Below are 15,556 nucleotides of genomic sequence, written 5' to 3'. Positions count from 1 at the left end.
ATTGCGGCAATGGCAAAAAATAACTAAATCTAAAATAAGCACGAGATCGAGTACTACGCAAAACCGCGGGAACAAGCTAGTAATGTATACATAAAACGTTATTTCCACCTGCAGAAGACCGCCACAGCGAGGACACGAAGAGCATCAAGTCGCTGTCGCTGAGCGCCGAGCGCCGCTCCCCGCTGCACTCCTTCTCCGCGCTCGTCGACACCGTCTCGCCCGACACCGACGCCCACGACGCGGAAGAGGTACGTAGAGCGTATATGCATAACTATGATGATGTATTAATGATGATTCCCATTTATTCGATGTTGTGTTATTGTCGAGTTGCAGAAGTTAAAAAGTTAACTTTATTACATATTAAACTTAATTAAAATTAAACAAAGATATAGACTAGTTATGACTATGTGATATGGAAATGACAAACATCGTCGACAATTATATATTTGGAGCTTTGATAGCCGATGTAAGACAACAGTACTGCCAAATCAAAGGTCTTCTTTATTTTTGGGATGAAGTATCACAAGTTTCGGAAGACACGTAAAAATGAAGGTCCGGCTTTTGATCTCTCTCCGGTCGTGTGGGATTGCTGTTCCATCAACTTATGAGACTAAGAGAACGCACCTGTGTTGTCGCACACCCTTGTGCACTATTTTAAGTCCCGCGCAATGGCTAGTGTCTTTCACATTAGCCGCCATTGCTGAAAATCGGTCATTATGCCACATTAAGTATTTTTATATGCTATATGGCTCAACATGGTTGAACTTGTGAACTACATACTACATATATACCCATGTTCGCATAAAAACTATTCTTTACATTTCACTAACCTTGTATCCTACAGGGCAGAGAAACCGGCTCGTACATCCAGAGCGAGCTGGAAGCGCTGGAGAAGGAACAGTGCGCCATCGACGAGCGAGCCGCCGCGCTCGAGAAGCAACTGCGGCGGGTCATGGAGTCCGCCGACAATACAGAGGTATGTAACATGTTATACACCGGGGGAATAAAATGTCATACATCGTCCTATATACCATAAAATGTACCGAGAAAAAAGTCGTGTAAGAGCCGATTTTTCAGCGATAAATACTTACATGAAGCCACCATGGGCGCTACGGTGACATGTTTCCGTAACTCTTTATCAAGAATTCATTTTAAATCGTTACAAATTAAAAGAAATTACGTAACTGTAGTGATTTATCGCTTACTGCTACTGGTCAAGAGTTCAATTCCCATCTAGGACAAATGTTTGTGTGATGAGCACGATCATCTGTCTGGGTGTAATTTATCTTTAATATGCTTTACACATACAGAGCATTTATTTGAGTGACACAAAAAATAAAGTTTTCATAATAAACAATAACACGCACGTATAATGCTGCGTGCACAGATGACTTGAACTGTCTGTGCGAATTTTGATTTTACGTCTTTTTCTTTGCACTTTTGTATGAAGTAAGATTACATTAAGTGCTATTAACAAATTCTTACACATACCCTACAAATCGGATGCACAGTTTTTGTAACAAATCGTATGCCTAAACTTAGTTTTAGTATTTCTTACCGTTTGCAGAAGATGTGGAGAAGACTGGTCTTGTCGTGTATCCAAGTTCCCACAGACCCGGTAATCCCATCCTTACTCCTTTCCTTATTCCTATATTATCTTAGCGCCAGGCTGTACCCTCTTAAATACAGTTACAGAACAAATTTCTTCTAAAAAAGAGCTTCAACTGCGAAAGCTTAATACTGACTTTTTTCTTCTGTATTTTTAAGGGCATTCTATGATAAGTATTTTTAGGACAGTAAATGTTTTTTTTAGGCATAGTATACTTGTTTTATTTGTAAAGCCTCACGCACTCATGAATTAATTTATATTCTTATAGGAGGAAGACAGACTGATGTCACAATGGTTTAATTTGGTCAACAAGAAGAACGCGCTCCTGAGAAGACAGATGCAGTTGAATATACTGTGAGTATTACAAGTTAAGGAGTTATTTCTGTTGCTGAAATGGGCGGGGTTGGGCGGAGCTAAATATATACAAGAAGTTACTTTATTGAATACGATCAATGATACCCGTGAAGTAAGTAACGTATAGTGTTAGGTTACAGTGACGCTCTTATCGATATTAGCGATTTCTTCTACTTTTATTGTCGATATGATTCTATTGGTTAGCCTAAAACTCACCCTCAATCCTAGTGGAGACGTAGTTATGAATCTGTCTCGTTGTCTTATTAATCCTGCTAAAAAACCAAAGTAGGTCGTTTCAATAAATGAACAACATCACCTTGCCGCTGACGATTATACCATAACAATCAATAAGTAGTAAGTAAAGCTATATAACTCCCTCTGCTGGTCACAGCGCCTCTTGTTGTGCAAGAAAGATTTGAACAGCCAATTAACTGGAGGTTTTCGTGGTATTATCGATTACTGTATAATAATATGTTATCGTTTGCCCACTGCTAGGCAAAGGCCTCCTGTCGTTTACGGAAAGTTTAAACAGACAAGGTTAATATACGGGTGTTTCCTGGTAAGACTGATTACTATACCTAGTATCGTTTGTCCACTAGTGAGCAGGAGGAGGACCTGAGTCGTCGCTGCGAGCTGCTGGCGCGCGAGCTGCGCCTGTCGCTCGGCGTGGACGAGTGGCGCAAGACGCCCGGCCAGAAGCGCCGCGAGAGGCTGCTGCTGCAGGTGACTGCCTCATGGTGTTGTGTAGGGCACTGTGACTGTTGACTGCACGGCAGCCGTGTGCTCACCACGCCAAACCCAATGAGCGCGACGTGTCCTGAGTTCGCAGCCAACGAACGACGACTTTTTGCGTGATCCACGAATGCTGTTTCATATGGATCGCTCGTCTAGTTTCGGACTCAACTGGAACCCTTAGTCTGGAGCTGACCTAGTAAACATCAGCCTCGCAAACATTAAAAAACAAAGCTTTGCAGTTTTAGACTTCCAAAATCACTTTTGATAAATAATTAAAAAAAAACATTGTCAACAGGAATTATTATCGGCGGTCAACGAGAGAGACAGACTTGTTCAAGAAATGGACGAACAGGAGAGAGCGTGAGTGTTACTATATTATACACACCTTAACATTTACTTTAATATACTTACTTACATACTCCGTTGACTCAGCGATCCAAATTGTTTGTTGGCCTCTGATACAAGAGGGCGCCACTTTACCCGATCCTTTGCCACTTCTCGCCAGTCATCGGCGTGAATCGCCCGAAGCGACACCTGGGTCGGCCAACAGGGCGTCTACCTGTTGTTCGTCATAAATACGCTCTCTTATAGTTTGTGCGCTGTAGCATGGTGCGGGTGACAGTTGTCAGTCGTGTTACGTTTCACTATTGAAAGTTGCCGCGATTTACACTTATGACTTTATTTCAGGTGCATCATATTTGTAATATATTATCAATATGGATATCACGATCCCAATCAGACATAATGACGTCCCTTTTTGTCTTATTCACGACTTTCAATTTTAATTTCATATATGAATTATGAATATGTGTATGATGCCTGTTTCGTGATTTTTTTGTATCTTTTGTACACTTTATGTTTTAGCCAATTATGTGTATTCGTGTTCAAGAATCTTTACAGTAAATTGCGGGATTTCGATTGAAAAATTAAGTCTTTTGAATTATTTACAGCATAAAATTAGTTGAACAAAAAATGAGTTAAAATATCAGTTAATAATAAATACTTTTTCGCAATTCACAGGATAGCAGATGATGACGAAATCGAACGCAACTTATCTCAAGTGGAAATTCAACGCAAAAACAACTGTATCCTACAGTGAACACGCTGTATACGCACACAGGGTGTTCACTAACACTGTCTTATACTAGTGGACTTGTACTAGAAACAACGTACTGTATGTATCAAGAATTATGATATAGCAACTGAAATTGTGGGCATTATACGAGCCTTTAACATCCCACTGCTGGGCATAGGCCTCTTTTCGCTTAGGCATATGAAAAGTCAATTATATTATGTCATATCTTGACGGTAATGTAAGTTCGGCAAAATATTTAGTGCAATGTGAATAAATTTAATTTGTTTGTGGATTAATAGTGAAAATATTTGTATTAAATGTTTTTACTATTTAAAACCATGTTAAAATTTTGTGTTATATGCTAACTACGAAAAAGTTATGTTTTTTAAACAATATTCTAATGATTTAAATATATATTTTATGTCAAGCAATAGTTAAGTAAGAAAAAGTCCAAAGTCCACTAGTGAAAGAGAAAAAAACGCTTAACATTAATTATTTATTTATTTAAACTAAAATTTTATTTTTTTAATTTAAAATGCGATTTATTTTCGCAGTATACGTCAACGTCCTTATCCCCAAAAACGTTCGGGTCAAAAATAGATTATTTTTGGACAGTCCATTAGAGGTAAAGAGGCTAAAAATTGATTAAAATTTTAAAAAGTGAATGAAAAAAAAATTGAAAAATACAGTGTTTCAAATCCATGTATAATTAAATTATTGCTTAAATTATTCTATGTTTACTCAGGGAGACAAAAAGAAATTAAAAAAGATGAAGAAATAATGTCTTACGCTGACTATTTTACCCGACTACGTCAAAAGGGTAAAGTTGTTGTATAGTCGTGTTCACAAATTGATTAAAGTAACCAAATACTAAAATATCAGTCAAGTAACACGAACTTTGAGTGTCATACTATCCTTGTTACTCTCAAGTTAAATGACACTTAAACTTAAGTGGGAGTCTCGTCGAGTAAACATAGCATTGTAAATCAAAAGGCTTCATTGGCATAATACTATTTATTAATAATAAATTTGTAAAACACTTGCGTTTAGTCTACAGCGATTTGTCGCAGCACGTAAATTTATTAATTCAGATTAATTTTATTTTTTGACATTTCATGTTATATTAATTTCAGTATTCTTAGTTTCGTTTTTATTCAGTTGCGACTAGTCGCTGTCGCAAGTGTACGATTACGATGTTTGGCCTCAGTTGTGCGACGGATAATACTCAAAATATTGTTTCCTATATATTTTTTATATCTACGAGTATTTTAGCATTTCTCACTGTATAGTTTTTTTTGGTTCTAAACTAAGACAAAACGCCACTGCGATTAGTCGAGTCGCAATACGATTGTTTTTCACTTATATACTTGCTTTAAATATCAAACGATATTGAATGTAGCTCTAAGATTAATACCTATGGTAATCTTATCATCGAATTGCGACAAAAAATCGCAGGTTGTGTCGAGTCTTGAGACAAATCGCACGTTTGGAACCAATCTTTAGGTTAAAATTTAATATACGGCTTAATTTTAATTTGGTATAGGTTTACCAAAGAATATTTTTTTTAATCCTACCCCCTTTTTTAGATAAAATGGTGATATTTAAGTACAATCTGCCATAGTCAATGGATTCTAATAACGCTATGGTTTAAAGTTTATTTTTTATTTTTTTAAGTAGACATTTTTAACGATCAACATTTTTTATTTTTAATTAATGTAAATATTAGCGCTTGTTTTTTAGGAAGATAATTTATTTATGGTACATTTCGATTGAATCTTGCCTTAATAATGTTTCTTTTGAATCGGGAAGTTATCCAAAATGTGTAAGGCTGGGTACGAACTGTGCTACAAGTCGCATGTCTGACTACTGAGCTCATGAAGCAGGACTTGTAATCATGTAAGCGAGACAGAAGCTAAACTCCGTAGTGGCATCTCACTCGCACAACGGCAAGAGTCCTTTAAGATTACGTAGTAAGAGTACTGGCGTTATCCTAATAAAATATTTTAATATAATATTGCATATCTTATTCATTAAAGTGTAATCATACGACATGACAGTGATTTTTTTGACCAATTAATATACTAATACAATAAGAAGTCTTAAAATAATATTCTAAAAAGGAACGCTTAACATAAGCGTCACTTAATATTAAGTTTTTATATTACCACGAAATTAAGGTGCGTTTCCAATGACGCGCATTTTCACTGAAGTAATATCAGCCTATGAATGGCCCACAGGCGTATTCCCACATTTTGATGGTTTGACCGTTGACCTCTACGCTAGCTCACTGCTGGTTGGTGATTTCAGAGTATTTGGAATTCACACTTTCTCACTATGATTTATATCAATGTCTGACAATCAAAATATGTTGGTAACTTATTAATTTAAATAAACGAGCTTTATAATAAGTTTCGATTAAAGTAAGCGTTGCTTCATAACTCTAAACCTAGTCGATTATATTCTATGTCAGCCATTCATAATGTTTATCGAATAAAGTAAATCTAAAGCTAAGACATTTTGATACGACAGAAAAATCGCAGCGACAAGCGACTTGTCGCACGTATCCAGCCAAATCGGCCGGTGCTAAATTGAACCATGTGAATCAGTTTTCACGAATTGTGCAATTTTTACTAAGCAACGTACGTTCTTATAATAAAATGTAAATAAATACATTTTGATTGGTCTAAAGATTCTTATAATTTATACACATTATGATTTTTTAAATCATGGTTGCTAGTGGAAAGGGATAGAGCTATATAAACATAGTGCTATCTCTTTTTAATAAAACTATAATGGTTTGCAATCTTCGTGTTAATTCTAAGAGTTCAATGCATGTGATATTTCAAGCTAAAAATCTTTTTTCTAAAGATTGTCTGTTGCAGTTTTATGTTACTAAAAATAATTTGATACAAGACTAAATATTTGACCGATTTCAACCAAAAAAACTTAAAAATAATTGTTACCTAATCGATATTATTTATCAGTATTAAATCACTACTGGACATAGACTGCCCACAAATACACTTGTGGGTAGTCTAAAACTAAAATATAACAAACTTTAGATCAATCAAATATTTTTAAACGTAAGTAATACCATGTCTTTTGCGTACTAAGGCTGATCGCACCGTGCAGCGTTAACATCTAGTTATACTTGAGACCAGAATAAAATGTTAAACGAAGTCAACAATCTAATCTAACAATAAGCAACGGTTAAGGTGAGAGTTGAAATAAAGAATAATGTTATGATGTGAAAACTGCTAAGGACCCTCAGACCTAGTTGAAACAAAAATGGAGATTAACCCTGTAAAGAGGTTTTTATTAGCTTTACTCTTGACCTGTTAAAAAACTATTAAATTTTAATTAATCTCCTTTAAGGGAGCACAACTCAAATGTACATAATTAATTTTGTCTGTTTATGGTCACTCTTTGTTTAAGATCCAATATTACAAAAATACTTAGTACTTTCAGAATATTTTCATCTGACTGAAAACTAATTAGTCTTTTTGTAGCCGAATTCTTGCTGAACTGCCCTTTCAGTTTGACTTCGTTTAAAGATTTACTCCATCGGTCGACTAGATGTTAACGCTAACGAGTGTAACTTGCCCTAAGGCTTTGAGGTAATCAGATGTATACACGTAATTAGTTAGTGATTACAATATGTGTCGGTATCATTAGTGTGTCGCCTTTGTGTAGGGCTGGATTGATGTGGTACTTCAGATTCAATTAAATCCTGAAAGTATTGTTTAACTTGGTAAACCACTTTGCTGTTTTTTGAGGTTGCTCGAGTTGACTTTCAATAAAGAGTTACCACAAAAATAAAGAATTAAATCTTTTAAATAATGTCATGCATATTAAATGCCAAGAAATTGGAAATAATGGTTGATTTGTGACGCTTGCAGTAAGGCCGTGATAATGTTGTGGGGAAGGGGTGGTTCTTAACCTAGTCAAATTGTCTTTAACTGATTACTGTCAATTGAAAAACTTGAACAGTTTATCAAAATCTTCCTCCAAAATAACACAATTGCTAATCTGTTTTGGTGAAAAAAAAAAAAGTTTTAAGATTTGAAATCCGTTTTGAAAGCCGGATCCGTACCCACTGTATCAATCCAACCCGTCACGATATCAACTGAACGTAATTATCATTAAACAGTGGTAGATTTGGTGTGTTTCTATATAAAAAGCGGGGATCCCATACATTTGGTATTTTATCCTCATGACAAATATACAAACTATAGGCTAATAATATATCGTTCTACTGTTAATAGATTTGCAAGACACGGATTTTATCAGATCCGTAATATGCAAAAGCAGGATTCTATAATTGCAACTTAAAGGTGGTTTTAAAGAATACTTGTTGAACTGTTATTGAAATTTTCTGTTAATTGTTTATAGGTATTAAAGTTAGACTTAATTGTGCGAGTGAGACAGCGCTTTTTAACGTGTATAGCGGTCTGCCTTCCACAACTCTAACATTATTACTTTAAAGGGAAGTAGTAGCACTCCTGTGGTTCTGACAGTGCACTTAAATAGCAAGGTTCATGTTTGAAAAACCTTTTTTCACGAAGTGATGTATCAGTATTATTAAGACTGACAAATGAATGTTATTTTTATACGCACATATTTTGGTTAAGTTGAATGAGACGATATTACTTTGTATTAAAAGTGCATTATTTGCTTCTTTTTAATGGCATCTTCGCATAGAATCATTGTTTTCGTATTGTATTTTTTGAGATGATACCATCAGAATTTGAAAAGTTAAAGCCTTATTTAGATAGTAAAAGCCGTCATCATATAAACGAGTCTTAAAGTTTCAGCTTATTTTTCGTATTATATGACTGTTTATAAACAATTTCACGTTTTGACAGTTTCCTCGAATATTTCCGGAACATTCTAGCACCAAATGTATGGGTTCCCGTACGACTAGAGTAGTTGACACGGCAATCAGTGCAAATATTTTGTAAGCCACGCCATAATTGTCTATATTCGATAATGACGCTATTAATGTAAGTATGGACCGTAATAAAATAAAGTGATATTGTAAAATGGATGAGAGTTTCATTTGTGTTTCTCATAATTCAATTAATGGTAGAGCTAACCTAAAAACAGTTTGTCTAACCCTTCCCCTCGATTACAAAGTAAAAATTGTTGTTTAGGTGCCATCTTTATTTATAGTATTTGTTGGTATAACGGCAACAGATATATCATCTGTGAAAATTGTAAATATCCAGCCTTTAGGGTTCATGAGATACAATTTGGTGACATACAGACTGACGACAAGACATCTTAGCCTCAGTAAAAGGGGTTCTGTTTTTAGCAATTTGATTTATCCTAGAACTAGCCGAACATGCTTTGTAAACATATATATCTGTACACAATAAAAAAAAACATTCAAATTAAAATCGTCTTTATTGATTATTCGTTGTACAAGCAACTATAATTAATAAACATTGTATAATTAACTTATAACAATTAATAATTTGTTAATAACAAATAAATTGTACTGGAAGAAGGTTCCATAAATATTTTACTCCGTTACTTGCGGTTACCAATTGCAATAGTGACCTCAACTTGCTTTACTTAGTAGCAATAATTTTGAAACGGAACTTATCGGACGAATTGAAACCATTCAAAACTCCTACTACCGTGTCATCATTTTGGTCGTGCAAGAGAAACGCCGTTGCCACGACGTGTTGTGCACTGTCACCCTTCCATAACTGCTAAAATATTACCTTCACAGCCAGCTCTTACTGACAACAAAACAGTTGCATTCTCTTCCAACTCAAACGAAACTGTTTTGTATACCACACACTAGGGTAGACCTACGATGTGATGCAAATAAAATTGTTGCAAGACTGTTTGTCACCTTTGAGCGTTGGGTTTAAGACGTGGCGGCTCTTCAATGATATAAGGTAATAGACAGGTTATAGAAAATTAAATCCGTAAACTGCATATAACGATTTTTTTAATGTTGTTCTACGTTTGATTGTCTACAGTTGCCTATGTGTGGGTTTGGATCAAAATTATTCTTAGCAATAGCTTAGCTTCTGAATGTCAATTAAGTTTCGTCTCAAAATTAATTTTACTAAATACAAAGGTTAACATTGAATATCGCCTCAAAAATCACAACTTTAGACCTTTAATATAATTGGAAGTCAAAAGAATTAATATTTAACATAACTTTGTTATGGAGACAGCATTTTCAATACATTCTTCTCTACAAAATTGGCATTTTACAAACTTCAACGATAAAAAAGCATTAAAATGTATGAAAATGACATTTGGATAATTGAAGTGACTTTTACACATTTGAACTACTTTTGTCATCGACGAATGTTGTCTGCTTGCTTAGAAGTGATAGGATATTCTGATACCAACTATCCAACATTTCAAGTAAAAACTTGATGATAACTTCTCAACTTTATTGATACATTAGCGTTTAATACAATCTTTGCGTATTTGACGCAAAAAAATTTGCCCACTGAACAGTTTTGTCTTTTTCTGTCTCCAAACAATTAAATACTTCGGGTAACATACATACTCACGAAATTATCACATACAAAATAATATACGTCATTAAATAGCGTTATTTGGAAAAATGTCAAAAAACTACGTCACTTCGTTAGCGGTTATTGCTAAAAAAACTTGTATCGTGATCACTACATTAGAAATATCAGTTTGGTCAGTTACAAAAATCTCTTTAATCGTAAACTTTACAATACCTCGACATGACACTGAAAAAAAGTTGATGAAAGTGACATTTGATCTGTCAATGTCATTTTTCAAAATGGCCGACTTTAAAACGGTTACCAAGGACCATTACAAACTTTTCTCTCTTTTAACAATCCGATGTGGAAATGAGGATAGGAAGACATAAATAGACAGTTTGTGGTAAATAAAATCGGATTTAGATTTTTAGCATTCTGCAAAAGTTTTTTTTCATAATGCCCATCTCAAAAACTCGAAAGGACTTCGGCTCATTTGCGGTCATGTCGCTTCAACTATAAGAGTATAATATAATATTCCCTACTATTTATAGAAGCACTTGGGGCTCGTCATATACCTTAAGAACTATGAATAAAAGTTAAAATGACCACAAGATGATCGGAAAACTTCATTTGGAAGTTAAGAAAACCGTTACCGGTTCAAATCTGACCAGCAGATAATTTAATTTTTACTATTCCATTTTTTCGCTTTCAAAATATATTTTATACATAAATTTTTTGGAACTTTTTTCCGCTTTACTACGTATTTCAAAATTTTAAAGATAAATTCTAATTTATTTTGGAAATTAGTTTTTTAATTAGCTTAATATTTACAGTGTTTTAGAATAAGAATTCAATGCGTCGTGTTGGCAGTACTGACACCCTAGTATATAAATATTTCAGTATTATGAAAAAGGTTTTCTTTACAAGTTTGTGACGTCATTTATTTACATTATATTGAAAGATAGAGCACCTAACTCTTAGAATTGATTAAGATTCGCTTTATCAGAACTTATGCTTAACTATTTCTGTTTGTGCCTTAGTATTTAGGCTTGCCTTGCCTTGCCTTAGAAATCTATCTAAATACATTTACTTATTACATATTATTATGTTCTTTCGCATATTTCGAATTCGAGAAACAGGTTTTGAACTCCGATACTCCAGAGTTTAAAATCTACTGCATTGGAGGATATCACCTTTCAGGGGAAAGTTTGTAAATATAGGTATATATTTTTCCGATTTTCTTCCTTCAGTACCCCATACTGATAAAACCAATCTTATCATATAGAACATTCTGGAAATGAACCTGCAACTTATGTAACATCACGTGGTGTGTTACGCGCGCGTGTGGTTGTTGGAGGTGACGGGCGGGGCGGCCTCGGCCTCCGCCGCCGCCTCTTCTTTTTTTAGCTTGCGGTATTTGCCTGAAAAGTTTAAATTTAAATTCTCAATAGTGTGTAGTATACTAAATATCTTCTATATAATTGAGCCACAGTCATCATCTTTTATTTTTGAAACGTATACAAGGTAGTCCCACGTTGGGCGCCAGCAAATAGAATTGGCGCCCAAACAGGGAGGGGTAAGACAACACGTAGTGATGTCTTTGTCATATAGCTTGATAGTGACAAAGACCACATGCAATATTATTGTTACTCTTGTCTTATAGCCGATCTTGAATGCGAGCTGGATACTAGCACTTACCAATCAATACAAGGAGGCTTTAAATATGGTGTTCAATATTCTAACAAAACTTACACACAGGTACGAAATCTTTATTATAAAGGAAACTTACGAGAAGTCTTGACCATGATGACGCCCCACCAGATGGACCAGCCCCAACCGACGAGACAAAACAGAACCGTGAACAGCTGCCCGGCACCCACCAGCAAGTTGATCACAAACGACCCTGTGTGACGGAGGAAATGTTGCTACAGTTTATTCTAGTCATAGCTAGGATTTAGTCACATTTGCTGCTGTTATCCATTTGCTAGTTTGGCTCATCTCCAAATCGGCTACGGTCGCTGTAAGCTTACAGCATTTCGTCGAAATTCAATTGAAAGTATGTGTTTATTTTCAGTCTTCATCATTTTAGGAACATTTGTAATAAGGACTTAAAAAATAGTTTTTATCTTACCTATCCTATGTCTTGCTCCGTCGTGGACACCAAACCTAGGAATACCGAAGCACAGACAGAACATGCCACTCAGTATGCTTCCTGAAAAGGTAAAACAGAAAAATAAATAATCACAGATATTATTTATTTATTATTTATTTATTCAGCTAAGCTTAAAAAAAGTAAGGTGAAATCTGTGGAGGATACAAAACTGTTCTGCAAAAGATTATTATTCAAATCGTAAATAATCGTAAATAAATCGTAAATAAATATTTACATATATTGCATTATAAGGTTAGTAGTGAGCTGTGCATATTGAATCCTATTCCATACAAGGCGAAGTAATTCTCAAGATCCTTAACACCCCATCAGATCTTTAAGTTCGTATCTAAAGTAAAACGATAGACTCACCCAGTCCCGGCACCACAATGTTGCACAGCAGACAGAAGTACGCCAGCACTATCGGCAGTACTGGGATGGCGCCACGCATCACGCTCGTGTGCTCAACCAGAGACGTGTCCAGTTTCTTACGCGTGTCCTGGGGACGGAGCAAAGTGTTGTAGTCGGGGATAAAGTATGGTAGTAGTGAGACGCTGCGCAGAGTATGCTCAGGGAGCACTCACAAATGTTATGAAGGAGTAGAGGTGTTTTTGATCGGCGAGAGTTCAACATCGCCTTGCCATGTGCTCGAGGCATGGATGAAGTCCTTTTCAATAATGGTTCACTCACGCACTTTTATCGTGATAGCTCAACTAGTTTCAGACCCAAATGGAGTCCTAAATCATGAGCCAACGGTTGAGCAGTTAGAAACAAGAGTAAAAATCGATCACATCTAGAACACCTATACTTTCTTTAAGTAGTACCTTTCCGACCAGAACAGGCCGCGCAGGTAGCAACTCTGCTGACCGTTTTTCTATAATATTTGTGGGGTGAATATACCACTACAGGGAAATGGGTAGCCGAGTGGTTAATTTCATCACGCCAAATCCAGTGTGCGATATTTGTCACGGCTTCGATACCTGCGACAAATCCGGACAAGTGTTTGTGTGGCCCATGAATGCTTGACCTTAGAGTCGCTATCTTTGTGACAGCGACTTTAATTTTTGATACCACCGCGACTCAAGAATTATATTGCTTAGCGCTTGAGTACCTACTTAGTTTCTTGTATCACATCACAATTCAAATACAGTTTCACAACCCAAAATCACTTATACCTCAGCCTCATTCTCAATATCCACATCCTTTTTCATGAAATCCTTCGTAATGACAACCCTGGAAGACTTTCTCGAAGGTCTGGGGGTCGGGTATGGGGAAGCTCGTGCTGACGGCTGCAAAGATGGCCGCGGGGACGGCGCCGGGGTAACAGATAGTGTGGCCATGGTCTTCAGGGGGTAATTCCGTTCTTTCGCGTAAATCTGTCGCGGTAGACTGTACAGGTAGTTCTGGAGTCGCGGTGTTATGTACAAGTTTTTCTGCGTTTCTTTCAAACTGCTTGTTTTTGAGTTTATTGGGAAGTAGCGTCTTAACGTGTTATACATTTGGTTGGCTTTTAAACATATTATTAGTTCAAAAATGTCTGTCTTTACTTATCTACAGGTTAATTAGTTTTTTTGCTTATGTTTATCCTGACATTAGAAATTACCGCTTATTATTTTTAGTAGTTCAAATATTTTTTTGGAAATGTGATTATTGCGTAACACAAATGCGTTCTTGTTAACAGTCAAATAGATACTACGATTAAAATACGCTAATCGTACATTTAATACGTCATTGATTATTCGCGCTTTTGTCAGACACCTGACCTTGTTTTCACTAACCCATTTTTATATTAATAGTGCTAAGTAATGTATAATTATATATGTGTGTTGATAATAATCATTGCTAAGAAAGTCTACACGCGAAGAAATTAAGAAGCATATATTTTTTAAACACGCTGTTCTGTGGCACGCAATTATTAATGTGTTTTTTATTCTACAAAATATATGATGAACATAAAGTTTGTTAAGAATATTAACAGAAACTTAATAATTAACGATCAACTTCATTGCCCCACGGTGGGCGCCATTAACTTTATTCAGGGAGTATAAAAATGTTTGTTTTTAGAATAAAGTTATTTTTATGAAGTCTTCCTGAGACATAATAAATACTAATCAATTTTAAACCTGTTGGAATAACAATAGGGTAGTGTAGCCTCGTACGTTCTATTTCCTTTAGAAAATCGTTTTAAATCCACGCGTTACTAAAAAAGCACCATGACTTCGTCATAGTTCTTTATAGTTTGAAAGTGTAGCTAGTAAATAGTTCCTTTAAAAGACAAGCAAGTACGCAAGGCAGCTAAAATAACACAATTATAAATGGAAGTTCAAATAAATAAAGTATTTGATAACTAGTGATGATTGTCACCATACATACTCCATACATACATACATACATACTTCTAAAGTATTATTCAACAAACTAGTCGTATGCCGTCTTCAGAAAATCAAGTCAAAGGGGATCTAAACCTGTGAGTCGACGTATAAATACAATTTCGTCCCACTCCTACAAATTATTTCGCAATTTCCATGACCCATACGATTAGAACAAACAAAGTTTTAATGGCTGGTCCTGTAGCCTTGAGTCACATCCAAGACGCGGAGTTGCGTGACCGGCGTCCGATTAGCCGCGACCAGTGAAATATGTATCGGCGACTTGTTGTTAGCCTTTGTGTAGGGTTATTTATACGCATTAAAGGTCTCAGACCTAGTTGAAAATGGCGATTGAGATCCTAGAGGAGTGGACTCGAAAATCAACTGGCTCATCTGAAAACTAGTTGAAAATAGGGGGATTTAGCCAAATTGACTCAATAATCATAGGTCTGGAACATCTTATCTTTGGCAATGGGAAGTTAGCTCGGGCTGGTGGCAAAAGTCAAAGTTACAAGAGTGCAGGCGTATTTTTTACCAAGCGACTAATGTTTTAGATGTGTAAAAAGTAAATTGACAGAGTTATCAAAATACTTTTATTGCTTATTCTTAACTGCATGTGTAATCAATGGAACATTGATGACGACCTTTCCCGATCGCCATGATTGATCCTCTCCCGATTTATAGTTTCCATATTATTGTACTCCTTATGCATTGGATAGTGTTGAAGCAAAAATCAGGACCAGGTTAAAAAAAGTTTTTGATTAATGGTAGAAGAAGCTT

General features: G+C 35.7%; 2 protein-coding genes across 2 annotated transcripts in view; one reads left to right on the top strand and one right to left on the bottom strand.

The window, feature by feature from the left end:
- Positions 1-8,818, top strand: part of LOC113505705 (EH domain-binding protein 1) — a 43,240-nt gene extending 34,422 nt beyond the window's left edge. Inside the window, exons 23-28 of the mRNA XM_026888511.1 lie at positions 115-248; positions 845-976; positions 1,878-1,963; positions 2,563-2,686; positions 2,994-3,058; positions 3,719-8,818. Coding sequence (XP_026744312.1) covers positions 115-248; positions 845-976; positions 1,878-1,963; positions 2,563-2,686; positions 2,994-3,058; positions 3,719-3,797 — 620 coding nt within the window. The 3' untranslated portion in view covers positions 3,798-8,818. The remainder of the gene's footprint in view (positions 1-114; positions 249-844; positions 977-1,877; positions 1,964-2,562; positions 2,687-2,993; positions 3,059-3,718) is intronic.
- A 2,192-nt stretch (positions 8,819-11,010) lies between these two features.
- The window catches only part of LOC113505568 (protein stum), a 45,261-nt gene continuing 40,715 nt past the window's right edge, over positions 11,011-15,556 (bottom strand). The window contains exons 7-10 of the mRNA XM_026888349.1: positions 12,780-12,906; positions 12,390-12,470; positions 12,048-12,161; positions 11,011-11,679 (exon numbers count right to left, since the gene is read on the bottom strand). Coding sequence (XP_026744150.1) covers positions 11,591-11,679; positions 12,048-12,161; positions 12,390-12,470; positions 12,780-12,906 — 411 coding nt within the window. The 3' untranslated portion in view covers positions 11,011-11,590. The remainder of the gene's footprint in view (positions 11,680-12,047; positions 12,162-12,389; positions 12,471-12,779; positions 12,907-15,556) is intronic.

This window comes from Trichoplusia ni, chromosome 26 (genome assembly GCF_003590095.1).
Source record: "Trichoplusia ni isolate ovarian cell line Hi5 chromosome 26, tn1, whole genome shotgun sequence".
Lineage (NCBI taxonomy): Eukaryota > Metazoa > Arthropoda > Insecta > Lepidoptera > Noctuidae > Trichoplusia > Trichoplusia ni.
Note: the sequence above shows the minus strand (reverse complement) of the source record. Positions and strands in the feature narration are given on the sequence as shown.